At 39.9% G+C, this 27,337-nt stretch overlaps 1 protein-coding gene across 3 annotated transcripts in view; it reads left to right on the plus strand.

Moving 5' to 3' along the window:
- Positions 1–27,337, plus strand: part of SEC23B (SEC23 homolog B, COPII coat complex component) — a 46,326-nt gene that overhangs the window by 6,018 nt on the left and 12,971 nt on the right. For 2 of the 3 annotated variants that reach the window (XM_036418839.2, XM_036418838.2), the window contains exons 3-14: positions 1,487–1,544; positions 4,015–4,101; positions 5,770–6,006; positions 6,337–6,422; positions 7,260–7,404; positions 7,827–7,985; positions 9,067–9,182; positions 14,259–14,382; positions 15,914–15,994; positions 21,091–21,180; positions 24,333–24,439; positions 25,628–25,781. In XM_036418839.2, the coding sequence (XP_036274732.1) occupies positions 1,487–1,544; positions 4,015–4,101; positions 5,770–6,006; positions 6,337–6,422; positions 7,260–7,404; positions 7,827–7,985; positions 9,067–9,182; positions 14,259–14,382; positions 15,914–15,994; positions 21,091–21,180; positions 24,333–24,439; positions 25,628–25,781 (1,444 nt within the window). The remainder of the gene's footprint in view (positions 1–1,486; positions 1,545–4,014; positions 4,102–5,769; positions 6,007–6,336; positions 6,423–7,259; positions 7,405–7,826; positions 7,986–9,066; positions 9,183–14,258; positions 14,383–15,913; positions 15,995–21,090; positions 21,181–24,332; positions 24,440–25,627; positions 25,782–27,337) is intronic. The other variant, XM_045574304.1, reaches the window with a different exon arrangement.

The raw sequence follows: 27,337 nt of genomic DNA on the forward strand, positions 1-27,337 counted from the left end.
AGTTAATGAATGCATAAAAAGTAGAAAAACAAATGTTTCTCTCTTCTATTTCTTCCTTCCTCCCTCCCTCTCTCAAAATCAAATAAAAAATTAAAAATAAAGTGATCTCTCTGGCATAATTCTTCAGATAAAATTAGAATTTATGAGGGAATAAGGTGGAAGTAGAGGAAAAGGATTTGAAATTCACTTTTGGGTGGCTGAGTTTCAGTTTGTATTTAGGTTATTTAGATTTTATTGCTGCCCTTTAAAGCATTAAAAAAATACCAAAAAACTTAGACAGTTTTTCATACATACCTAGTATATTGAGGATATAGAAGAAATTTTAACTCTTTTGCTGTTTATAAATTTTTATTTATTGATTGGTTTTTAGAGAGAGAAAGACACACACACAGATACATGGGTTTGTTGCCCCACCCTCCTATGCATTCATTGATTGCCTCTTTTATGTAGCCTGACCAGAGATGCAGTGCGCAACTTTGGTGTATCAGGATGACACTCTAATTAACTGAGCTCCTAACGAAGTTTTAACTCAGTGATTTTATTGTTAAGTATAATTTTTTTGTCCCTATGATATTTCTCTTAAATGTGGGTACTATTTGAGAGAATTTTTAAATAGGTGAAGAGTGTCATTAATATTTTTTAACAGATAAAATTCTTATATGAGGGAACATTTTTTACTTCATTCCCTTGCTTTTATGTAATGTATCCACATATAAGATGTTGCTGCCTTCTTTTAAAACGATAGCCACTTAATGTTTTTGTGGATTTTTAAAAATATATTTTATTAATTTTTGTATAGAGGGTAAGGGAGAGGGATAAAGAGAAACATCGATCAGCTGCCTCCTGCCCACAACCAAGTTACATGCCCTTGACTAGAATCGAACCTGGGACCCTTCAGTCTGTAGGCTGATGCTCTATTCACTGAGCCAAACTGGTTAGGGTGCCACATATTGTTAATTTTCTAAATGTAAAAAGTGGGGCAGGGTGGCAACTAACGTATCTTGAACCAATTCTAGGAATTCTATCAACTCAGAAGCATGCTTGCTCAACTTTTCTTCAAGTGAGCTATATGTGGTGAAAGTCTGGGAAGTTTATTCTCGTGTAAAATACACTTTTTAGTATTGAAATTTAGTAGTTTCACATATCTGGGCAATAAAGATGTTAGAAAAGTTACAAAGATTATGTTAAGATAACAGGCCAAAAGAATATGAGCTATAATATAAAAATGACATTTTAAATATTATCTAGGAAATTGGGAAAGAATAAAAAAGGACTTATTAATGTCTCATTACTGCTGTATGAGGGAAACCTTTGTTGTATTGAGCAGGCAGAATTCTAACTGCAATGAATGTTTTACATACCTTTATCCATACACCCATACAGAATCACTCATGCAATTTACTAAACTTGAAGTTTACATCTGAATGCTTTTTACCTTAAAAATGAACATGTTACCTAGTTATGTTTGTTTTTGTTTTTTTTACAGTCAAGTTGATTATCGGGCAAAACTTTGGGCCTGTAATTTCTGTTTCCAAAGAAATCAGGTATGTGAATATTTTTAAATGTATTTTCTTTGTTTGAATTGTATTACTCTGAAAAAAAGTTAAGTGATGTTGAATTGTGCTTTGGCAGGTAACAATTTAAACTCAAGGTGAGAGATCTAATAAGTTCTCTGTAGGCAGCAAGCATGTTACAATAAGAGAACATATATTGTTTATATTTCATTTGACTTCAGTTTATTCTAATTGGATAGTATACATTACTGAATTTCCATTTTCTGATCTTTCTAACTTTTAGGGTTCAAGTATCAGTGTTGAACTTCTTTTGGCTTAAAAAATTTTAAACTACAAAGCTAGAAGGAACTCACAAATCATAAGAAAGACTCTTTAAAATAAATGTGCCTATGATGGAAATGTTATAAAACTGGATTGTGGTGATCATTGTACAACATTGTACATTTATTAAAAGTCATTAAATTGTACATTTAAAATGGATGGTTTTTCTTGATATATAAACTATAACACAATAAAGCTGTCAGAAAAAATTGTGACCAACATAATGTACAGTGCTCTAGTAGATCTTAAGGTATAAAAACATGCATTTATTTTTTCATATATTTTATTATAATTAGCAGTCTCATTCTCAGATATAGCCACAATAAGCCCAGGATGAAAAGAAAAATGTACAGTTGATAAGTAACTATAGGCATGGAAACTATAAGCAGATACCATTTCCAAATTATCTCCATGAGAGATTCAGAAGTATATACAAGTCTTAAACATTTCTACCTTCTAGTACATTTTTGTTTTAATATTTTATTGATTTTTTTACAGAGAGGAAGGGAGAGGGACAGAGAGCTAGAAACATTGATGAGAGAGAAACATCGATCAGCTGCCTTCTGCACACCCCCCACCAGGGATGTGTCCACAACCAATGTACATGCCCTTTACCGGAATCGAACCTGGGACCCCTCGGTCTGCAGACCGACGCTCTATCCACTGAGCCAAACCGGTTTCGGCACCTTCTAGAACATTTTAAAAATATATATTTTATTGATTTCAGAGACGAAGGGAGAGGGAAAAAGAGAAACATCAATGATGAGAGAAAACCATTGATTGGCTGCCTTCTGCATGCCCCCTACTGGGGATCCAGCCTGCAACCCAAGCATGTGCCCCTGACCAGAATCGAACCTGGGACCCTCAGTCCGTAGGCCAACGTTCTATCCATTGAGCCAACTTTCTATCCATTGTTTAATTACATTAAACATAGATTTCAATTCTGTTTAATTACATTAAACACATTTCAATTCTGAATTTTTAATGTAATTTATTGTGAAAATTCTAAGGTATCAAATGACAATGTCATCAGTAAAAAGGAGACCCATAAAATGGCTGAAAATACTTACAAATCATATATCTAATAAGAGATAAATATCCAGAACTCCTAATACTCAAGAACAAAAAACAATCAATCAACCCAATTTAAAAATAGGTAAAGAACTTGAATAGAGCCGAAACCGGTTTGGCTCAATGGATAGAGCATCGATCTGCGGACTGAAGGGTCCTAGGTTCGATTCCGGGCAGGGGCATGTATGTTGGTTGCGGGCACATCTCCAGTAGGGGGTGTGCAGGAGGCAGCTGGTCGATGTTTCTCTCTCATCGATGTTTCTCTCTCATCGATGTTTCTAGCTCTATCTCTCTCCCTTCCTCTCTGTAAAAAATCAATAAAATATATTGAAAAAAAACAAGTGAATAAATAATTTTTTAAAAAAAAGATGCTGACAGTGACTAGCTCACAGTGATAGGACTGTGACGGTTTTTTCTTTCTGTTTTTTTTTATATTTTTCTATACTTTCCAATTTTTCTATAGCAAACATTATTACTATATTGATAATAGCTGAAATAATAAACCCAAATAAAAGCTTTGGTCTTCCGCATAGATTTTGATGAGACAGCTAAAATCTCTGCCTTTAGTTTGCAGGACAACACTTAAAAATGGTTTTTAATAGTGCATTTTTAAAAATACGTATTTTATTTATTTTTTACAGAGAGGAAGGGAGAGAGTTAGAAACATTGATGAGAGTCATTGATCAGCTGCCTCTTGCACGCCCTTTACTGGGAATGTGCCGCAACCAAGGTACATGCCCTTGACCAGAATCGAAACCGGGGCCCTTCAGTCTGCAGGCTGACGCTCTATCCACTGAGTCAAACCGGTTTCGGCGATAGTGCATTTTTTATTCATTTAAAAGTTACAATTAAAAAATCAATAAAATATATTTTAAAAAATAAAAATAAAAATTACAATTAACCTAAAGCTGCGTTAAAAAAATTTGTAATGTAAATATAAGGCATGGTTATAGGCTTTAAATACTAATTTCTGTATTATAGGCATATGCTTATTTTGTGTTTTCAGAATTAATATGTTATCAAACAATTATTATAAATGGGAAATAAAAGGTATAGCATAGAAAATTTTCAGCTCTAATAAAACATGGCTTTGTTTTCATCGCTTCAGTTTCCTCCAGCTTACACAGGCATATCTGAGGTGAATCAGCCCGCTGAATTGATGCCCCAGTTTTCTACAATTGAGTACATGATACAGGTTTGTTGCACATTTAATGTTAAATAATGAGATTCTCTTGAAATGCTTTATCTTCCATATGGCTTTAAAACTCTGAGGGCAGCAAGATTCTAAACATTAAATTATGGTTTGTGTATACTTTCTGGCATTTTCAGGTCTTGGGAGAAGACTGTAAAAAAGAGGTAGCACTGTATAAATTCAAACCCTGTCCTTCAAATCCTTCTCCATTTCAGTTGATGGTACTTCATCTTCTCATTGATCAACTTACAAACCTTAGATCCACCCTTGACTTTCCCTCTCATCCCATAACTAATCTATTAGGAAACCCCATTGGGTCTATATTCACAATTTATCCAGAATCCATCCACTTTTCTCCCACTGCTGCTTTCCTGGGCCAGTCACCACCTCTCACTTGAATTACTGGGGCATTCTCTAATTCTCCTTTCATGTTTACCCTTGTCCAGAGTAACAGTTTCACAGCCCTTTGTGAGCCAGTTCTGTGTTACCACTCTGACCTCAGTTTTTTGCTAGTTTCCTCATTCAGCCAGATGGGCCTCCTTGTCTTGCCTCAAGCATGCCAGGAACAAGCATGCTGCAGTGCTCTCCCTGTGGGTCTTGCTCTCACTTGTGCTCAGCTGGACTCTTATTCTCCTCTCTCCCTGTCCTCCAGGTTTTTACTCAAATGTTACTTTTTAAAAATATATATATTTCGCCGGGACCGGTTTAGCTCAATGGATAGAGCGTCGGCTTGGGGACTGAAGGGACCCGGGTTCGATTCCGGTCAAGGGCATGTACCTTGGTTGCGGGCATATCCCCAGTGGGGGGTGTGCAAGAGGCAACTGATCGATGACTCTCTCTCATCGATGTTTCTAACTCTCTATCTCTCTCCCTTCCTCTCTGTACAAAATCAATAAAATATATTTAAAAAAAAAAAAAATAAAATTAAAAAAAAATCCAGGTTTTTACTCAAATGTTACTTTTTAAAAATATGTATATTTTGTTATTGATTTTCCACAGAGAGAGAGGGAGAGGGATAGAGAGCTAGAAACGTCGATGAGAGAGAAACATCCACCAGCTGTCTTCTGCACACCCCATACCGGGATGTGCCTGCAACCAATGTACATGCCCTTGACCAGAATCGAACCCGGGACCTTTCAGTCCACAGACCGATGCTCTATCCACTGAACCAAACTGGTTTCGGCCAAATGTTATTTTTTTAATAAGGCTGCCCTGACCTGCCATTTAATACTAGAACCTGCCCCTTACCTACATTCCTGGCATATGCAATCCCCCTTACCTTCTTCCTTCCAGAAAGCTAGCTCCGTGAGGCTGGCAGGGAGCTTTGCTGTTTTGGTTCACTGAGGTATCCCAGGATCTAGAACAATGTCTGATACTTAGAAGGCTTTCAAAAATGTGGAATAATTTGTTAGATACAAATATTTTTTCTTTTAGTTAGTTTTTTTTTTTTTTTCCAGTTTGTTTTAATAGAACCTGTTATTAAATGATGTTTGTTTAGCTGTTCTTATCCCCAGACAGTAAATATAGTTGAAGACTTGTTATTTACATACCTGATTTGATTTAAAAGAACTGGATCTTATCCCCGGACAGTAAATATAGTTGAAGACTTGTTATTTACATACCTGATTTGATTTGTATATTGATTACTATGTTGTTTTTCTCTGCATAAAGCGAGGTCCACAGTCCCCTCTAGTCTTCCTCTATGTGGTCGACACATGCCTAGAAGAAGAGGACCTTCAAGCACTCAAAGAATCTCTACAAATGTCCCTGAGTCTTCTTCCTCCAGATGCTCTGGTGGGTTTGATCACATTTGGGAGGATGGTGCAGGTTCATGAACTCAGCTGTGAAGGAATCTCCAAAAGTTATGTCTTCCGAGGGACCAAGGATTTAACTGCAAAGCAGATACAGGTTTGTGCTTTAACTTGTACACAAGCAGGAGCAAGAGTATTTTTTAAAAAACTTATGTTTTTATTGATTTTAGAGAGAGAAGGAGAGATAGAAACATTAATGAGAGATTGATTGGCTGCCTCCTGAATGCCCCCTATTGGGGATTGAGCCCACAACCTGTGGGCGTGTGCCCTGACTGGAATCGATCTGGTGATCTCTTGGTTCATAAGTCAATGCTCAACCACTGAACCACACTGGCTGGGTGCAAGAGTATTTTTTTTTTTTTTTTAAATTAATTACCCCTTTACTTTCAGTGTTAGAGAAAATGAGTCTTTTTTTGTTCTTTTTTAGGATATGCTTGGCCTGACCAAGCCTGCCATGCCCATGCAACAAGCAAGACCTGCTCATCCACAGGAGCACCCTTTTGTTTCAAGCAGGTGAGGCACTGATGTAGTGTTGCACATACAGTTGTTGGCATGCAGGGGAATCCACTCAAGGGAAGAAAAATGTTAAAATTTTTAGTTTAAAATTTTCAGAGAAAAATAAATTAAGTCAACAATATTTAATGTTTAATAATGTATTTAACACAGGAGTATATGTATTATATACGTATAACTGAATTATAAATATTTTTACATATATCTGTGGTAAGTTTGTTCAGAATGCTTTTCCTGTTAGCCTTGTATCATTACAAAGGGTTTCAGACCATTGCGCCCCTCCTCTTAAACACATGGCTGCTGTCCCTTTTGATTCTTAAGTAAAACTGGGAAAACTGAAAAGGCTTCTGTTGGGTGTCTCAAACCTGAAATCAGGCACTTATTTCACTCAACCCCTTGAGTGTCTGGGGCTGCCCTGGGCCGGGATAATATTCAGCAAACATGATAAAATGCATAGTCTGACCTGCTGTGGTCTGTCTCTTATGCTGTTAAGAAACCAGTGTTACTTCTATTACTCCCAAGGCTCAAGAGAAACACAAATTATGAATCTTGAGAATGATGAAGATTGTCCACATAATGAACCTTACGATTTGTACCTATTTAAAATGATTTTTTTCCATGTTACACATATATAAATTGCTATACATTAGGCTTTAAGATATATTTTTTAATAAAATTGACTTGTTTTTTGTAGTTAGAGATAACTTAGAAGAAAAAATTGTAAGTTTTGTTATTCTGAGTAATTATTTTGAAGAGCAGTAACTACTTATTACTTAGGGCTGAAGACCAGAGTATGTTTTAAAACCAGGATGGATGTGTCTATTCAAAATCACACAGGTTTCTGCAGCCTGTTCACAAGATTGACATGAACCTTACTGACCTTCTGGGGGAGCTGCAGAGGGACCCATGGCCCGTAAATCAAGGGAAGAGACCTTTGCGATCCACTGGTGTTGCTTTGTCTATTGCTGTTGGCTTGTTGGAGGTAACTGAGAATTGATTGGACTCTTCAAACCTTGCATACTCGCTCTCAGAAGTCGCTTTCAAGTTGTGCTTGAAAACCAGTTGCAACCTAATCAGCTGACTGTTAATTTATCAGAAAGTGCTTCAGTTATTACTATCCACCTCGAAGAACCCCTTGATGTTTTAAAATTTACCAAGTTTTCATGAGAAACATAAAGCAATTAGGACAATGAGAAGTGTTCACAGTAAATTAATAAAAATGTACACAACCTTCAGGTTGGAAGAGAGATGGCTGCTTCTGGGCATTGTCATCTGTGTTATTCTGCAATATTAGTATTTGGTATAGCTGATGAGAACTCATATTTGTAGTACATTTTTAGGGAAACAGAAATATACTGGGGGTGGAGTTGTCTGCTTCTAAAATGCTGCCATTTACTGTTTTAGGGCACTTTTCCAAACACTGGAGCCAGGATTATGTTGTTTACAGGGGGTCCCCCCACCCAGGGACCTGGAATGGTGGTTGGAGATGAATTAAAAGTTCCTATTCGTTCCTGGCATGATATTGAGAAAGATAATGCACGTTTCATGAAGAAAGCAACCAAGGTAAGTGCTTCTGGATACAGGCTGTAGTCGAGTTGTGGTAACCCAGTGCTGGGTTTAGGCTCCTCTGGAGTGTCAGCTACTTTGCTGAGGCCATGCTTCGTGGTCAGCAAGTTGCTCTTGCTGGAATGACCTTGCTGATCTTGGCTGCTGTTAAATTACTGAGAACTTAGAGTCGGTGGCTTTAAAACTGCCAAAAATGTTTTGAGATTGAAAACACTTAATTATTTGGATTTTTTTTAATTTAATTTTATTTATTTTATTTTTTTAAAATATATTTTATTGATTTTGTACAGAGAGGAAGGGAGAGAAATAGAGAGCTAGAAACATCGATGAGAGAGAGTCATCAATCAGCTGCCTCCTGCACACCCCCCACTGGGGATGTGCCCGCAACCAGTGCACATGCCCTTGACCGGAATCGAACCCAGGACCCTTCAATCCCCAAGCCGACGCTCTATCCATTGAGCCAAACCGGTTTCGGCTGGATTTTTTTTTTTTTTTTAAATAAATCTTTATTGATTTCAGAGAAGAAGGGAGAGGGGAAAAGAGATAGAAACATCAATGATGAGAGAGAATCATTGATTGGCTGCCTCCTTCACGACCCCTACTGGGGATCAAACCTACAACCCAGGCATGTGCCCTTGACAGGAATCGAATCAGACCCTTCAGTCAGCAAGGTGACACTCAATCTACGAGCCAAACCAGTTAGGTCTATTTGGATGATGTTGTTGTTGTTTTTTTGTTTGTTTTTTAATATATTTTATTGATTTTTTATAGAGAGGAAGGGAGAGATATAGAGAGCCAGAAACATTGATGAGAGAGAAACATCGACTAGCTGCCTCCTGCACAGCCCCCCACCGGGGATGTGCCCGCAACCATGTACATGCCCCTGACTGGAACCGAACCTGGGACCCCTCAATCCGCAGACCAACGCTCTATCCACTGAGCCAAACTGGTTTCGGCTGGATGTTTTTAAAAAAACTATCTCCATATGCCTATATTTGATTATATCTCTTTGGTATAGTAAGGCATATCTGGTGAATAATTTTACTGTTTCCTAAAGCTGGTTTACTTTTCTTCACAGCACTATGAAATGCTTGCTAATCGAACTGCTACGAATGGCCACTGCATTGATATTTATGCTTGTGCCCTTGATCAAACCGGACTTTTGGAGATGAAATGCTGTGCAAATCTTACTGGGTATGTTGACAGCAAACACCTGGAAACGTGAGAGTGTTTATTTTAAGGAAAAGGAAATATGTGATGCAACAATAGGAAAGGACAAGGCTGACTTAGTTAAGTATTTAGATAGCTCTAGACCAGGGGTCTTCAAACTACGGCCCGCGGGCCACATGCGGCCCGCAGAGGAGTCTGATCTGGCCCGCCAGGTTTTTTGGGCAGTGAGCGCAGCCGAGGTGTTACAGTAGGAATTAGTAGTTCATATAGTCCGGCCCTCCAGCTCTCTGAGGGACCGTGATCTGGCCCCCACTTTAAAAAGTTTGAGGACGCCTGCTAGACTGTGGCTTCCATGGCTGGGAAGGTGTGTGGGCTGCTTAGATGAAGAAACAGTGGTGAAAAGGAAGTCTCAAGGGTTCACTATAAACAAATCTTTATCAGAGTAACTTCCTTTCTTAGAATTGTTAAAGATACTAGAGCAGGAAAGAAAGGAAACATGAAGTATGTGGCCTTCAGCAAAGCACTTCCTTGTGAGAAGGGAAATTGTGTCCGAATGCCAGAGCCATTAGGAGACCCTTCACCTGGCTTAGTGACTTAAGCCTAGAGGGTGCATCACAGTGCACACAGACTTAGATCCTAAGTCCATAACGTGCACTCAGATCACAGTGTAGAGATGTGCAGTGATGCCTGGCCAGCAACCTTCAGGGATCCTGGGGACTGATTAGGAATGTATGTCCTCAGGCCTCACCCAGACCTGAATCAGGAACTATGGAGGTGCAACCCTGCAGTCGGGTGGTTTTCTAAAAATATATTTATATTGATTTCAGAGAGGAAGAGGGAGAGAGAGAGAGAGAGAAACATCAATGATGAGAGAGAATCATTGATTGGCTGCCTCTTGCATACCCCCTACTGGGGATTGAGCCTGCAACCCAAGCATGTGCCCTTGACTGGAATCGCACCCAGGACCCTTCAGTCTGCAGCCCAATGCTTTACCCATTGAGCCAAACTGGCCTGGGCTGGCAGTCTGTTTTAACCAGCTTTCCAGGGAATTCTGGTGCACGTGAAAGTGAGTGAATCACTGATGCACAGCACTGATCTGAAGCTGGGGAATCACCTGAAAACTTGAAAAACTCTTCCCTTTGGATCTTGTTTCCAGAGATTCTAACTTAATTAGTGTGGGGTGTGGCCTGTACATCAGCATTTTTAAAGTTCCCTCAAGTGATTCTACTGAAGAGCAGAATTTGAGAACCACTGGTGTGGACCTTTAGTACTCGTGTGGCTGAGCACAGGCAGCATCAGCCCACCTGAAAGCTTGTTAGGAACACAGCATCTTGAGCCTTACCCTAGACCAGTGGTCGGCAAACTGCGCCTCATGAGCCGTGGTTGACCGCTCTGTTGACTAGTGAGTTTGCCGACCACTGGGATAGGGGCTTAATCACAAGAAACAACAACCTGTAATTAGAACTGAGAGTCTAGGTCAGTAGTTGGCAAACTCACTAGTCTACAGAGTGGCAAACTGTGGCTTGTGAGCCGCATGTGGCTTGTGAGCCACAGTTTGCCAACCATGCCCTAGACCTATTGACTCAATCCTGCATTTGAACAAGATCCCAGGTGATGTGTATGCACAGGATAGGTTGAGAAGCACTGGCGGAGGGCTGTGGAGGGCCTGTGATGCTGCTGGTCCTCACTGAGTAAAGACACGAGGGAAGAAGATGGAGCCCAAGTCACCTGAAGTTGTTTTGGAGAGCAGCAGATGTGTTAGGTGACACTAGCTGTACCAGAGAGCCACATTTAATATGGTGAATTCTTACAGTGCCCACCAGCAGTTCCTGACTTGGAATAGCCACACAAAAGCTGTAGTGTTTTTTGTGAATATCCTTAAGTTTGTACACCAGAGTTTATGTATGTATGTTTCTACTTTGGAGAGGAACCATCACTTCCATCAGATTTTCAGTAAGGCCTTTAACTCCTAAATGAGTTTAGTAGTTAGGTCACATTACTTTTGGTTTTTTTTTAATATAATTGATTTTTTACAGAGAGGAAGGGAGAGGGATAGAGAGTTAGAAACATCAATGAGAGAGAAACATCTATCAGCTGCCTCCTGCACACCCCCTACTGGGGATGTGCCTCCAACCAAGGTTCATACCCTTGACCGGAATCGAACCTGGGACCCTTCAGTCTGCAGGCTGATGCTCTATCCAATGAGTCAAACCAGTAGGGCAGGTCACATTACTTTTTTAAACATATATTTTTATTGATTTCAGAGAGGAAGGGAGAGGGAGAGAGAGATAGAAACATCAATAATGAGAGGGAATCATTAAGTGGCTGCTTCCTGCATGCCCCCTACTGGGGATCAAGCCCAGGGACCCTTTAGTCCACAGGCCGATGCTCTATCTATTGAGCCAAACCAGATAGGGCACACATCATCTTTTGTACTAGTATCAGGGAAGTGTGTTAGCAGTAACATTTCAAAAAAAAGATTTAGAGGTTTTAATGGATAGCTCACCTAAAATGAGCCAACAGTTTGGGATGACTTCCAGCAGAGACAGGTGATCCTACACTGTGCTAGAAGGGTTGATTATCTTCAAAGAAGATCATCATCTTGATTTCCTTGATGCTTGTCACGCCTTATCTCCATTGTATCATCTTCCATTCTGAGCATTTCAGTTCAAAGGGGCTGTGTAGAGGAACTGGAGATACTCAGAATGGAGCAGTATGAGTGACAGAGACATATGCCATATGGAGAATGCTTGAAGGAGCTAGAAGACAGATGGGGTGTGAGAGCTATATTCAACAATTGCAGGCCTGCTCAGTGGAGAAGAAATCAGATCTGTATGTGACCAAAGGATAGAACTTGAGCCAGTGGTGGAAGCTGCTGAGAAACAATTTGACTCAGTGTAAAAAAAGACCTTTCTTAGCAATCAGCACTGTCTAAGCATGGAATGAACTGCCTCTGTAGGGTGTAAGATTCTGGGAGCATCTAATCTGGATGAAAACCTGGCAGGTGTTTTGGTAGAGGGTGGGTGTGAGTCAGTATTAGGTTTGTGTGATTGTGACAGAAAATCCCAAACAGATTTTTCTCTCTCACTGGAGGTAGGCAGCAGGGCAGGTATATTGATTTTATCATTATCAGGGGTTAAGGCTCCTGTGCTGCTCCACTATCTTAATGTGCTAGCTCTGGTTCAACATAGTTGCTAGGCTCTAGCCATGTTATAACAGCAGGAAGGAGAAGGAATTGAAGAAGCACGTGTCCCTTCCTGTAAGAACATCCCTATTTCCTTAAATCACAAAGGCCACTTCCGGTAGACAAAGCTGTCGCACAGCCACAGGCAAAGCAGTCTGGGAAACAGTCTTTATTCCAGGAAACCATGGATCCCATGATAATGAAGTTTGGGAGGGTGGATATTTGGGTCCAAATAGCAATCACTATAAGGGGAAGAGCTAGACACTGAAATAGCTGGACCAGATTATTTTGTATTATTCTCTAGTCTGAGATCCTGTGTTGTTGTGTTTTGTGTGTGTGTGTGTGTGTGTGTGTGTGTTTGTGTTTGGGGGAGGGGTATATTTATTGGCCTTAAATTTTTTAACTTGTTTCCTCACCGAGAATATTTTTCCATTGAATTTTAGAGAGAGTGGGAGGGAGGGGGAGAGACAGAAAGAGAGAAATACCTGTGTGAGACACATGAACTGGTTGCCTCCCACACACGGGGTGTTGGGGATGGAGCCTGCAACCAAGGTACGTGCCCTTGATTGGGAAACAAACCCGGGACCCTTTCAGTCCTAGGGCTGGCACACTACCCACTGAGCCAAACTGGCTAGCGCTTGAGATCCTGTTTAATGCTGGAGGCATAACCTGCATCAAGCTGTGCTCATCTGCCAAAACATGAAATGCTGGCTTTTTTTTTTATTTTTATTTTTTATGTTTTTATTAACTTCAGAGAGCAAGGAGTGGGGAGGGAGCAGGGGGAGAAACAGAGCGAGGGAGACATTCTGCTGCCACCTGATCCAATGCACAACTCTGGCATGTGCCCAGACTGGGACTCAAACCAGTGACCTTTTGGTGTATGTAATCATGCTCATCCAACTGAGCCACCCTGGCTAGGGTGAAATACCGAAATTCTGAACAATGTTTCTCTGTAACTTCAAAAAGAGATGAATATGGATATTTGCAAACTAGAAAAAGTAAGTTATGTAAAGCCAGGGGTTCACTGTTTTGAGCAGTGAATTAAACTGAAGAAAAAAAAAAAAGAATTTCCCACAGGCCTGGGTATTTTTCCATACAAAGAAGTCTGAGAAGAGTTGGGGATGTTTTCTCAGTAGATGACCTATTAAAACCTGCACCCTTGGGTTTATTGATTAGATGTTTGGGTTTTGTTTTTTATTTTGTTTTACTTTTTATTTTGAAATAATTGTGGTTCACAAATTGTTAAAAAAAAATAATAATAATAATAGGACAAAGTAGTTCATCTGTTTACTCCCAGTGGTACCATCTTACATAAATATAGAGTGCAATGTCAGACTAGGAAATTGACATTGGCAGAATACAGTTAGCTCTATTACAGACCTTGGATTTCACCAGTTTTTACAAGCATGTGTGTGTGTGTGTATAATTCTGAGATTTTGCCATCCCTATAGATTTGTATAACTGACACAGTGATCGAGACACAGAATTGTTTCAAAGTGTTCTTTTCTTTATGTTTTAAAAGTAGTGTCTTGCCCTGACCGGTTTGACACAGTGGATAGAGAGTGTCAGCCTGCGGACTGAAGGGTCCCAGATTTGATTTCGGTCAAGGACATGTACCTTGGTTGCAGGCACATCCCCATTGGGAGGTGTGTAGGAGGAAGCTGATGGATGTTTCTCTCATTAATGTTTCTAACTATCTCTTTCTCTTCTCTGTAAAAAAAAATAGTAAAATATATTTTTTTAAAGTAGTGTCTTTTCTAAGTATAATTGAACTTTCTGTTTCCATTTAAGTTAGCGCTATTATGAACATGGTTTATTTTTTCTTCCTTCCTCTTTAAATTCTTGTTTGTAAGTACTGAGGGAACATGTGAATGGCTTTCAGGCTTTCTAAGTACTAACTTTTTTTTCTTTTCTAGAGGCTACATGGTGATGGGAGATTCTTTCAATACATCTCTCTTCAAGCAGACATTCCAAAGAATTTTTAGTAAAGACTTTAATGGAGATTTCCGAATGGCATTTGGTGCTACTTTAGAAGTAAAGGTACAATAAATTGGTAAAACTTTAATGGAAAAATAATGTTCTTACTTTTTAGTAGTCAGACTTGTGGAAGCCCCAACCTATGAGACACGGGCAACTTAAAAAGTTGTCAACAATGTGTATTCATTCCATTCCTTTGTTTCCTTTTTAAAAAATGTATCTTTATTGTTGAAAATATTACAGATGTCCCCTTTTTTCCTATCCCTCGGCTTCTTGAGGATGGCCTATAAATGCTTTAAAAAAGAGTTGTCTGGCTCCCCTGTAGGCTCTGCTCCTGGGCAGTAGGCTTAGAAGGGGTGGTGGGTTGAGCACAGAGGCAGCCGCACAGAGTGGAGCATTCTCCCAGCTGTCGGTATGGGTGGCTGCATGCACAGAACCTTGGTTTATGTTTAATGTCTGCCCGAAGTGAAGCGAGAGTGCTCTAAAATAGTGCAGATTGTGTTTGCGTTTTGTTTTTCCATTAGGATTGAGAGAGTACTATTCACTTGATTATAAATTGCAAAAACATTAAAAGGGGCTATTATAACATACAATTGGAATCAGTACTTTGAGAGTTGAAGATGATTGTTAAATCATCTTTGTTAAACTTTAAACAACATTCTCAAATGTTTAAGGTTGTGTTTTTTTTTTAATATGAAGAAGAATGGACTTTGCTAAAGTGAACTTCATTTAAAAAGTTTTACGTGTGTTTGTTAGCCTTGTCATCATGTTGGAGTTTATGAATTAAATGTGTTGTTGTTGTTGTTGTTGTTGTTTTTCTTTTCCTTTTTTCTCCACTGATTTTTGAGAGTGTGTTTATTAAAGCTGGGGACTATAAGGAAGGGCTAGCGATAGAAGAAATAAAAGTCAGGCAAGATAGTGAAATAAGGAAGTGCTAGTGATAGAAGAAGCAACAGGTGTGGCTGCTTTGGCTCTCTAGAAATCTTACAGGAAAGAAATTAACCCAGGTGGGGCTGCTTTTGCCCACAGGAAAGTCAGAGAAAAGGGGACAGGTTCAGGGGGGTTAGCCCAGGTCCTCAGGACAAGTTGCTGCTGCCCATTACTTCCCTGTTTGCAAGCCTCTTGGTGACTCAAAAGAATTAAGGAGATGCACGCCTGAGAGGGAAGGAAGGTGTAAGCGTGCTCCTGAGAGGGAGAGCGCCTGAATTACTTATTTTTAAAGCAACGCAAAGCAGTATATGCACAGATTAGAAGTAAATAATTACGTATGACTGTATACATGGAATTAGAAAAGAATGTAGTATTGTTAATAGAATTGTACAGTGTGTACAATGATTTCACTGTTGAATAAGTTGAAAATATTGCATCAACTTTGGAACAAAGATAATACAGTTTCTAAGGAAGGATTTTTACAGTGTTTTAATCAGATCACAGTGGCCCTGGAAAAGCTTGTAACATGATCCATATGGGATTTCCTCTTGGTGGAATGGTATTGCTGCCATGTTTTTCCTCTAGTCTTTAGTAGTGGCCTTTGTGAGAACAGGGTGGTTCTCAATGATATCTAACTTTATACTCTTATTTAATTCTGTTTTAGACCTCTCGAGAACTGAAGATCGCAGGAGCCATTGGTCCTTGTGTATCTCTGAATGTGAAAGGACCATGTGTGTCAGAAAATGTAAGGAAAACTTTCTCCATTACCCTTACCTCCGGTGCCCTGGGATTAGCCCATTAGAAATGTCAGAGCTTGCCGAAACCGGTTTGGCTCAGTGGATAGAGTGTCGGCCTGCGGACTGAAAGGTCCCAGGTTCGATTCCGGTCAAGGGCATGTACCTTAGTTGCGGGCGCATCCCCAGGAGGGGTTGTGCAAGAGGCAGTTGATCGATGATTCTCTCTCATTGATGTTTCTAACTATCCCTCTCTCTCTCTGTAAAAAATCAATAAAATATATTAAAAGAAAAAAAAAAAGAAACGTCGGAGCTTGATGACCTTGCCTTGTGTTACCTGTTTGGATATGTCTGCTGATGAGAGATAGGCTAAAGCTCCAACTCTGAGAGGTGGTTTTATTTCCACTTATCCATCTGTCTAAAGGTCAGAGAGGAGGAAATTGAGGTGCAGAGAGGTTAAGTATCTTGCTCAGGGTTAGAGCTGATATGGAAGAGCTACAGTGTAGGTCCTTCTGACCCTACTACCCATGTTTGGGTCAGTGGGTCAATGAGTCACAAAGCATTATAGTTAGCACAAGGTAAGCGTTCAGCAAAACCCTTCAGTAATAAACCCCTATGCTTGTTGCTCTTAGAGATGATACTTTTGACTCTCTTCTCACATAGCATTTTGGGTTGATTGGGCAGTGAATGACACTGTTGTATATGCAGACATTTGTGTTCCTTGAGTAAAAATTTCAAACATGCAGAGAAATGTAAAGCAAAATATAATGAACTTCTAAATACCCACCATTTAGAATGAGTAATTGTTAACTTTTTAAATATATATATATATATATATATTTATTTATTTATTTATTTATTTATTTATTTATTTTTTATTGATTTCAGAGAGGAAGGGAGAGGAAGAGAGAGATAGAAACATCAATGATGAGAGAGAATCATTGATTGGCTGCCTCCTGCACACCCCTACTGGGAATCAAGTCCACAACCCAGGCATATGCCCTTATCCAGAATCAAACTTGGGACCCTTCAGTCTGCAGACCAACACTATCCACTGAGCCAAACCAGCTAGGACAGTAATTAACTTTTTTGTCATAAGTGCTCTGTCATGTTTTGCTACATGTGCTTTATCTCTCTAGTTATCACCTACTTTCCATATTTGCTAATTGACCTGGTTTTTTAGAACCTTTGAAAACAAGTTTCAGACATCATGGCATCTAGTCTTATGGTGCTTCAATATGCATCTTAAAAAAATAAGAATGTTCTCTACCACATTATTATCAAACCTAAGAAAACAATTTCCTAATATCTAACCTATCTTCTTTCCTTAATTTTCCCTCAAATGCCCTTTGTAGCTGCTTTCCCCCCCTCTAACTAGCACTGCATTTGGCATTATTATCCTTTATAATCTAATGCTTAGATTCATGCTGAACCTTTTGTCCAGCATACTTGATGAGTGATCTGTATACTTTGTGCTGTGTTTCATCAGAAGCACCTCAGTCCTGGTGTCCTGTGTTAGTGAGCCTGCGTTTCATCTTGTGGTGAAGGTGATTAATGTCCCACATCTTTCCATTATAAGGGCACATTTTCCCTTTGCCATTAGCAAAAAAAATCTTGTTTGCTTTTCACCTAATATTTTTAGTGTCCAATAATTATCCTTACTTGGAATCAGTATATTTCATTGGAGATTATAAAATGGTAATTTCTTAGTTCCATCTTTGTAGTTCCTCTGATAAAAGCAGGGCAAATGCTCATGTGAGGAATTTGGAAAAATGTACCTTTCACACATATATACTCAGTGATGAGTAACTCAAAAGGCTGGTTAAGTATCATCTTAACAAAGGAACAATAAATTTATAGAAAAGTGACAAGACAGAGAAAAGGGACTTTGAGCTTCTAAGGCACATGTGTCAAACACAAGGCCCGCGGGCCAAATCCGTCCCGCCAGGCCTTGCAATGTGGCCCGCACCGCGCTGTCATCACTGCACTCCGGTGCGTTTCCATCACAATGACAGTTTATGACTGTTCAGTAAACCTAAATCGGCCCGCGATTTAGGTTGGATTTTAGATTTTGGCCCCTTCTCTGATTGAGTTCGACACCCCTATTCTAAGGTGTCAAATTGTGGAAAAAGTAGATATATGGGAGGAACTAATGGAAGGTAAGGTTATTTCAGCAAGGTTTGTTCTGTAGATTCCTCTGGACTGAAAAGCATCTGATGTTGTCTTTGGTGATTAAAAATCATTCTGCTGCCTGACTGTGGTGTGGCTCAGCTGTTGAGCATTGACCTATGAACCAGGAAGTCATGATTCAATTCCCAGTCAGGGCACATGCCCAGGTTGCAGGCTCTGTCCCCAGTGTGGAGCATATAGGAGGCAGCCGATCAATGATTTGCTCTTATCATGGATGTTTCTATCTCTCTGCCTTCCTCTTTGAAATTAATAAATAACATATTTGTAAAAAATCATTCTGCCCTTCCTGGTAGAGAGGTGAAGACAGAGAGTTTTTCTTGTGTTTGCTCTTTTTTCAATTCTTCAGCTCAAAATAATCCTTGTATGAGAGTGATATCTTTTGGGGTGGCATATTATGAACCCCTTGATCTCCTCATTTGAAACTTTCAAAAATTTCATATATTAAAAATTGAGCTGGTAGATGTAGAGAGAAATTTGGGAGAATGGGTTAGCAGGCAAGAAAGTTATACAAACTTCTTTTTCTTCTTTACCATTTTTCCTGGTGTGGCTCTTTCAGCAGCTGTTACCTGCTTTTAGAAATGCCACTGAAAGGGAAGATTAATATCCACGAATCCATCCATTTATAGTCTTGCTTTGCTGACATTGATGAAACAGAGTTTATTATCTCCACCTTAGAGCTGCTATGTAATTTCACTTCAGACTCTTTCTTTTCCCCTCTGACCGTTACTTCCCTGAGATTACTGGATCTGTGGCTAGGTACATAGGCTCCTGACATGGCTTTCTTTATATCCAGACCACACTGATAACAGCTCTACTCACCTGACAGTGTGCACTCTGGGTGGATTCAGAGTATCATAAAAGTAATATCATGGAGTGGAGTGCTCCACCCAGGAAAGATGGCCTCTGAGGTGTAAGAGGGACTCAGCACAGGGATCCTGGCAGCTGTCCCTTCAGCTCTCTCCTCAGAACCATAAACCCAAGTCTCTCCTCACACGACTCTAGTCCACTGTACCCTCCCTCTGCTGGAGCCCAGGGTCACTTTAGAAACCATCCATTTGAAACAATGGAGTGCACATATACTCAAGATGCTATAGAAATGACAGCAAAGATATATTTAAAGTATCAACCAATTTCCAATGGTTGGAAATTGAGAGAGCATGTTATCAAGGGACCAGAACTTTAAGGATTTTTTTAGAAAGTATAAAGCAGAAGGGTCAAGATAGTATCAAAGAAGGTTGGATTGATCATATGCACAAGCCTTCAAGTCTATCCCAGACCTCTAGAAATAACAGGAAAGAGATGAGAATTTTAATAATGCTGCTGGATCCTAGAAGAACCCTGAAGGGTACATGTGATTGCATGAAGAAGGAAATTAATTTTTTAACAAAGCCTTCATACCACTAAAATCTCAATTCTTTTACCAAGAACTTACATGTAACTTTTGCACAAAGGAATTAGATTAAAAATGAATATTTGCCGAAACTGATTTGGCTCAGTAGATAGAGCGTTGGTCTGCAGACTGAAAGGTCCCAGGTTCGATTCCGGTCAAGGGCATGTACCTTGGTTGCCAGCACATTCCTGGTGGGGGTTGTGTAGGAGGCAACTGGTCCATGTTTCTAGCTCTCTATCCCTCTCCCTTCCTCTCTGTGAAAAATCAATAAAATATATATATTTTTAAATAAATTAATTAATTAATATTTAAGAGCTAACATTCTGTAACTATTTCTTATTCTAGTAATGATGAAAGAAGTGCATAAAACTTTCAAGCTAAGAAGATAATTATTTTTCTTTTCTACTATTTTTTTCTCAGCCATGATTTAATTCTTTCATTTGACTTTAGTGTTAGGTACCATAGTGTATGTATAAGATGTGTTTGTACATGTAAATATACAGATATATTTTGTGATTAATGAAAATTGATCAGAGCCGAAACTGGTTTGGCTCAATGGATAGAGCGTCAGCTTGGAGACTGAAGGGTCCCGGGTTCGATTGCGGGCAAGGGCATGTACCTTGGTTGCGGGTACATCCCCAGTGGTGGGTGTGCAAGAGGCAACTGATCGTGACTTTCTCTCATCAATGTTTCTAACTCTCTCTCTCTCTCCCTTCCTCTCTGTACAAAATCAATAAAATATATTAAAAGAATCACTTAGACCAGTGTTTTTCAACCTTTTTTGGGCAAAGGCACACTTGTTTCATGAAAAAAATCACGAGGCACACCACCATTAGAAAATGTTAAAAAATTTAACTCTGTGCCTATATTGACTATATATAAAGTAATTCTCTTGAATAGGAATCAAATAAACACAAAGAAAGTATTTTATAATTACTTTATTATGAAATATTAAGTAAACAAAATAGTGAAAAATTATAAAATTCTTGTCTTGTCTGCACCTACGGCACACCAGGCAACATCTCCCGCGGAACAGCGGTTGAAAAACGCTGACTTAGACCATATTTAAAAAAAAAGAAAAAGAAAATTGATCAGAATACCAGTACAAAAAGTAATGTAAATATAAATGTTTAACCATATTATAATCCATAATTGTACTTTTTTCAGTTAAATTTTCATTGAAATGAGATATTCTAAGTGCCCTATCAGTGTCTGTGCTTCTTCATTGGCATTTAACAACAGGATAGCTTTTCTTTTCAGTTTTTTTTTTTTAAATATATTTTATTGATTTTTTATACAGAGGAAGAGAGAAGGATAGAGAGTCAGAAACATCGATGAGAGAATCATCAATCAGCTGCCTCTTGCACACCCCTACTGGGGATGTGCCCTCAACCAAGTACATGCCCTTGACCGGAATCGAACCTGGGACCTTTCAGTCCGCAGGCTGACACTCTATCCACTGAGCCAAACCGGTTTCGGCAGGAATAGCTTTTCTTGTTTTGTTTTAATTACTCTTCTCACCCTTAGGAGCTTGGTGTCGGTGGCACAAGTCAGTGGAAAATCTGTGCCCTAGATGCCACATCTACACTCGGCATTTACTTTGAAGTAGTCAATCAGGTGAGTAGGATTTCTTCATGAATATTTGTGTCTCATTATTGTGTTTTCTGATTTATTACAAGACTAAATGGCCTCTGGCTTCTTTCTGCACAAAGTGATGCTGCCAATCTGGCATGGTTTCTTTAATTCCCTCCAGGGTTTGTTCAGAGTTAGGCTGCAAATTGTTTCCTCACTTTATTGTTGAACTGGTAAGGTCGTAGAAGTGTAATGGCTTTTATCAGCCATTGTTGTATTGGTGAACTTTTTTTTCTTATTAATTGGTGAATTTTGGGGTGTGTTCTTTCTCTATTATTTTATTTTTAAAAAGCTAAAACGCAAAAATTAGAAAAATTGTACAGCAAATGAAGAATTCAAGATGGCAGCATAGGTAAACACCTAACTGCAGCCTCACACAACAATTTCAATAAAATACAACTAAAATACAAAATGGACATTACCCAGAACTACAGGAAAGTTGACTGACTGGAAATTCTACAATGAGAAGGAAAGAGAAAACCAGAAGGAAAATCAGAGGAACTGTAGAAGCCTAAGGTACAGAGACACGTTGCGCGAGGAGAGGAGGGGGAGGCTGAGTGCCTGGCTGGAGTTCCCTAGCGGGAAGGAGATAAAAGCTCCAGACTGTGCTGAACCCCAGTTCCAACTGCACTGAATCCCAGTTCTGGGCGAGACCCTGGGGACTTAGGCTCATACGGAGGGAGTCTGGGCTGTAAGGCAGAACCTCAGGGGAGCGGCGAAAGGCAGAGCCCCAGAGTCGCACACATTGCGTTCAGAGGACTGACTGTTGACTGTGCTGCTAGATTGCCCTAGTGGGAAGGAGACAAAAGCTCCAGACTGTGCTGAGCCCCAGTTCCAACTGCACTGAACCCCAGTTCTAAGCCAGACCCTGGGGACCCAGGCTCATACAGAGGGAGCCTGGGCTAAGGCAGAAACCTAGGGGAGCGGTGAAAGGAAGTCCTGGAGGCTCACACATTGCGCGCAGAGAACGGACAGTTGACTGTGCCTCTGGATTGCCCTAGTGGGAAAGAGTCAAAAGCTCCAGACTGCTCTGAACCCCACTTCCAACCCCACTTTCAACTGAAGTGAACCCCAGTTCCGGGCTCATTGGGGGAGAGCCTAGACTGTTCGGTAGCAGGCGAAATTCGAGGGCACCTTTCTCTCAGAGGTGCCTGCAGCGAGTACCTAAAGACACTGAGGAACACTGAGACTCAGGAGCCTCATAGGGCGGGGCTGACGGAAGCTAAGGCTGTAGACCCCACCCTGAAACTCCGCCCTATCCAAGCTGAACAAAGGGACTTTTAAGACTACCAACTCAGGGAAGCTGCGAAAATGCCAAGACAAGTAAACATCACAAACAAAAGAAATGGAGGACAAAAAGTGACTGGATATAGAGTTCAAAACCACACTTAAGGTTTTTCAAGAATTTCCTAGAAAAGGCCGATAAAATAAATGAGACCTATGAGGATATGAAAAGGGATCAACTAGAAATAAGGGATCAACAAGAAATAAAGAATACATTGTCTGGCCGGGACCAGTTTGGCTCAATGGATAGAGCGTTGGCTTGGGGACTGAAAGGTCCCAGGTTCGATTCCAGTCAAGGGCATGTATCTTGGTTGCGGGCATATCCCCAGTAGGGGGTGTGCAAGAGGCAGCTGATCGATGACTCTCTCATCGATGTTTCTGACTCTGTATCTCTCTCCCTTCCTCTCTGTACAAAATCAATAAAATATATTAAAAAAAAAAAAAAAGAATACATTGTCTGAAATAAAAAAATATTATACAGAGTCCTAAAAACAGAATGGAAGAATACAAGAATCAAGTCAAAGACTTGGAACATAAAGAGCCAGAAGATACCCCTCCACAAAAGCAAGAAGGCAAGAGAATCCAGAAAGTTGGAGATAATGTAAGAAACCTCTGGGACAACTTCAAGCAAACCAACATCAGAATTATGGGCGTCCCAGAAGAAGAAAGAGAGCAAGATCCCGAAAACATTCTGAAAGAAATAGTGACACAAAACTTCCCCCACATGGGGAAAGAATTAGACTTACAAATCCAGAAAGCGCACAGAACCCCAAACAAAAGGAATCCAAAGAAGACCACACCAAGACACATCATAATTAAAATTCCAAGAGCAAAAGACAAAGCGAGAATATTAAAAGCAGCAAGAGAAAAGCAGGTAGTTACCTATAAAGGAGCACTCATATGATTGTCAGCTGATTTCTCAACAGAAACCATGCAAGCCAGACGGGAATGGCAAGAAGTATTCAAGGTGATGAATAGCAAGAACCTACAGCCAAAAATACTCTACCCAGCAAAGCTATCACTCAGAATCAAAGGCCAGATAAAGAGCTTCACAAATTAAAAAAAGCTAAAGGAGTTCATCACCGCCACACCAGAATTATATGAATTGCTGAAGGGGGTTCTTTCGGAAGAGGAAGAAAATAAAGATAAAAATTATGAACAACAAATACGTAACTATCAACAAGTGAATCTAAAAACCAAGGGAATTAAAAAAAATCTGATGAACAATATTAACTGTTGAATATAATAGGATCAGAGATATTGAAGGGGGGTGAACTGACGATTCTCAGGGGAAAGGGGATTGTGGGGATGTGGGAAGAGACTGAACATAAACTGTGCACCAGTGGATGAGGACAATGAGGGGTGGGGAAAGGGCAGAGGGTTGGGTGGGAACCTGGTGGAGGGGAGCAATGGAGGGGGGGAAAATGAGAAACATTTGTAATAATCTGAACAATAAAGATTTATTTTTAAAAAATTGTACAGCAAATACTCATATACCCACAACTTAGGTCCCACAATTAACATTTACTGTATTTGCTTTTTCACTTATTTTTCCATTCATCCATCCACTTTATTTTTTATTCATTTCAAAGCAAATTGAATCATCAGTGGTTCCATCCCCAAACATTTCATTATGGGTAACATTAACTTGATGTCAGTATTTATTTTAATTTTTTATTGAAGTAAAAATTATAAAGAGTGAAATGAACAAATCTTAAGTGTACCATTCAAAATTCAAGAACCTTACCAACACCACCATGTCAGTCATTTCAGGAAGAGCCGGATAAGCTATGTATGTTGTATGTGAGTCATGTATGTAATAATAACACAGTGTATGGTTTCTCACCCTGCAGCACAACGCCCCGATCCCCCAAGGAGGCCGAGGTGCCATCCAGTTTGTCACGCAGTACCAACACTCCAGCACCCAGAGACGCATCCGTGTGACTACCATTGCCCGAAAGTGAGTAGACCCAGTTTCCTTTCTGTTGAGCTACTGACCAATGTTTTGCCCTATGAAAGATAATTTGTCAAATAGATGAGTATCAACCCATGCACCAAAAGATCACAAATTTGATTCTTGGTCAGGACACATGCCTGAGTTGCAGGCTCGATCCTCAGTCAGGAGCATGCAGGAGGCAGCCAATCAATGTTTCTCTCTCATATTAATGTTTCTCTCTGTCTCCTTTTTCCCCACTCCCAGAATTAATAAAATAAAAAAAAGTTCATGGACCTTTCTTTATAAAAACAATAATATATCAAGGACCTCTTTGTCAATAGCATGATACGGTAATATCTCATTCATTTTAATGGCTGTTACATGGTTTGGATGGGATATACCACTCCTTTACTAAAGGCCATTGCAAGTCTTACCTTCCTTCCAGCTGTGCTGCCTTCATAGTTCCAGTCATTTCATAGAAGCAGAATTTTGGATACTGCAAAATTACTTAAGAAGCTAATTTGTGTTTTTCTTAGTAGTGTAAGGAGAATACCCTGGCTTCTTATTATGATAATAATAACATTATTAATCTTTAACATGCAGATATAGAGCAATATGCTACTTTTATATGTATTATTTCATTTATCAATGAGTTGAGCACTTTCTATGTTTATTAAGCAGATGTATTTCTTCTGTGATAGCCTTTGCCCATTTTACAAAACATGTATTTTTCCTTGTTTATTGATTTGCAGGGACTCCTTGTATTTTGTTTGTTGCTTATACCTGTCCCTGGTCTATCTTTTGTCTTTTAGCTTTGTTCATATCGTCTTTATTCGTAAGGAAAACTTGTATGTATGCTCATTCTCTTTACCATGGTGCCAGAAAAGACATTTTGTGAATTTGTAAAGACTTAGATTTTTGTAAGATTGACTTAGAGGAAGGAACACTGGTACCTTTTGGGTATCTGTTTTCATGATGTCTTGTAGAATATAGGAAAGTTCTCTATAATTTTATTTTGAACTTATAGCCTTCAGAAATCACACGAGGGTAAATGAAAATGAGTGTACAACTGATGTGATTCTTTACCAACAGTGCAATTTGAATTTGTGTTGTCTTAGATGAAGGCACAGGACTTATGTTTCTTTATCTTAGTGAAGAGCTGGCTTTCTGGTCTCCTCAGTAATAAGCATGTATTAACTCTATGATTGTCAGTTGGGCAGATGCACAGAGTCAGTTCAAACACATAGAAGCAGCATTTGACCAGGAGGCCGCAGCAGTCCTGATGGCCCGGCTAGGAGTGTTCCGAGCGGAGTCAGAGGAGGGGCCTGATATACTCCGGTGGCTGGACCGACAACTCATTCGACTGGTAAGTTGGGAACTGTGTGGCACTAGATTCCATCTGGTCTCTCTCTGCTTTAAAAAAAAATTTTTTCTGCCGAAACCGGTTTGGGTCAGTGGTAGAGCGTTGGTCTGCGGACTGAAAGGCCCCAGGTTCGATTCCGGTCAAAGGCATGTACATTGGTTGCGGGCACATCCCCGGTAGGGGGTGTGCAGGAGGCGGCTGGTCGATGTTTCTCTCTCATCGACGTTTCTAGCTCTCTATCTCTCTCCCTTCCTCTCTGTAAAAAAATCAATAAAATATATATATTTTTTTAAAAATTTTCTCTTCTCTCTTTTTTGTTTTTTGTTCATCCTCATCAGAGGATAATTTTTCCATTGAGTTTAAGAAAAAATGGGAGGGAGGCAGGAAGGCTGGAGAGAGAAAGAGGGAGAAACATTAATGTGTGAGAGACTCATTGATTGGTTGCTTCCCGCACATACCCCAACCGGGACAGGGCATTGAACCCTCCATCCTCCAGTCCTATAGCTGCTGAGCCACACCACTCAGGGCTCTGCTCTACTTTTGAGCAAACAAGGTCAACAAGAATTTATCAGTTGCTTACCTGATAAATACCAAACACTGAACATTCTGAGAGTGTTAAGTACTAAATAGGCATTTTCTCAAGGGCTTACATTACATTTGGGAAGAAACAACACGCACAGGACCTTTAGAGAATGATGCAAAGCTGTGTGTTTGAGAGTTGATTTAGATGAGTCACCGTGAATGCTGTGTTCTGTATTTTCAATCCAGATCTTGGATATTTTTTTTATTTTTGAAATAGGGGTCCATGGCCCAGTGAATGTTGGGAGATGTCTAATGTGTCAATCTGGATCGAATCAGAAGAGTAATACCACACAGTAATTTCAACAGGGAAAGGTTTATATCAAGAATTACTATCTTGGAATTGGAATAATGAGGGCTGTGTAGTAAGATGTAAAGAGAATGCAAATAATATAGGAATAGCAGGTAAAAAGGCACTGCCACTGCTTCTAGGCTGAGGTAGGTCGCCCAAGGAAGAGTCTTTCCTCCCCCCCCGCCCCCCCCCGGCTTGTCTAGACCTAGGTGGGACATGGCCATGGTTCACTGAGTCCTAACAGCAGAGTAGTTACCATGGTGTTGTGCCATGAAATTCACCCTCTAGAATTAGATGAAAATCCACACTTTGATGTGCTGAGGAGAAGCTGTGGGGTACCATGTGCTCCAGGAGGTGGGCCCAGGGGAAGCCATAAGGCTGCTGCTGGGTTTGACACACTGGAACCCAGAAGCAAACCCTTGCCTCCAGCATTCTCTACTGACAAAGCTCAGCATTGTGCCATCTAGCAGAGGAAGCATTTTAAAAGAGCCCAGGCAGAAACGGTGAGTTTGTTGCCATGAAGAAAAAAATCAATACGGTAACTGTCATACCTCATGATTTTTACTGTCTTGGAAATTTTTATTTATGATCAGAGGCACTGAAAGCCCAGTAGAGAAACATATTTAACTTTGTTTAGCTCTGTGTTTGCCCTTGCTGTTGAGTGGAACCATTTTTTTCCTTCAGGGAA

The sequence above is a fragment of the Pipistrellus kuhlii genome, unplaced genomic scaffold, assembly GCF_014108245.1.
Source record: "Pipistrellus kuhlii isolate mPipKuh1 unplaced genomic scaffold, mPipKuh1.p scaffold_m20_p_6, whole genome shotgun sequence".
NCBI lineage: Eukaryota > Metazoa > Chordata > Mammalia > Chiroptera > Vespertilionidae > Pipistrellus > Pipistrellus kuhlii.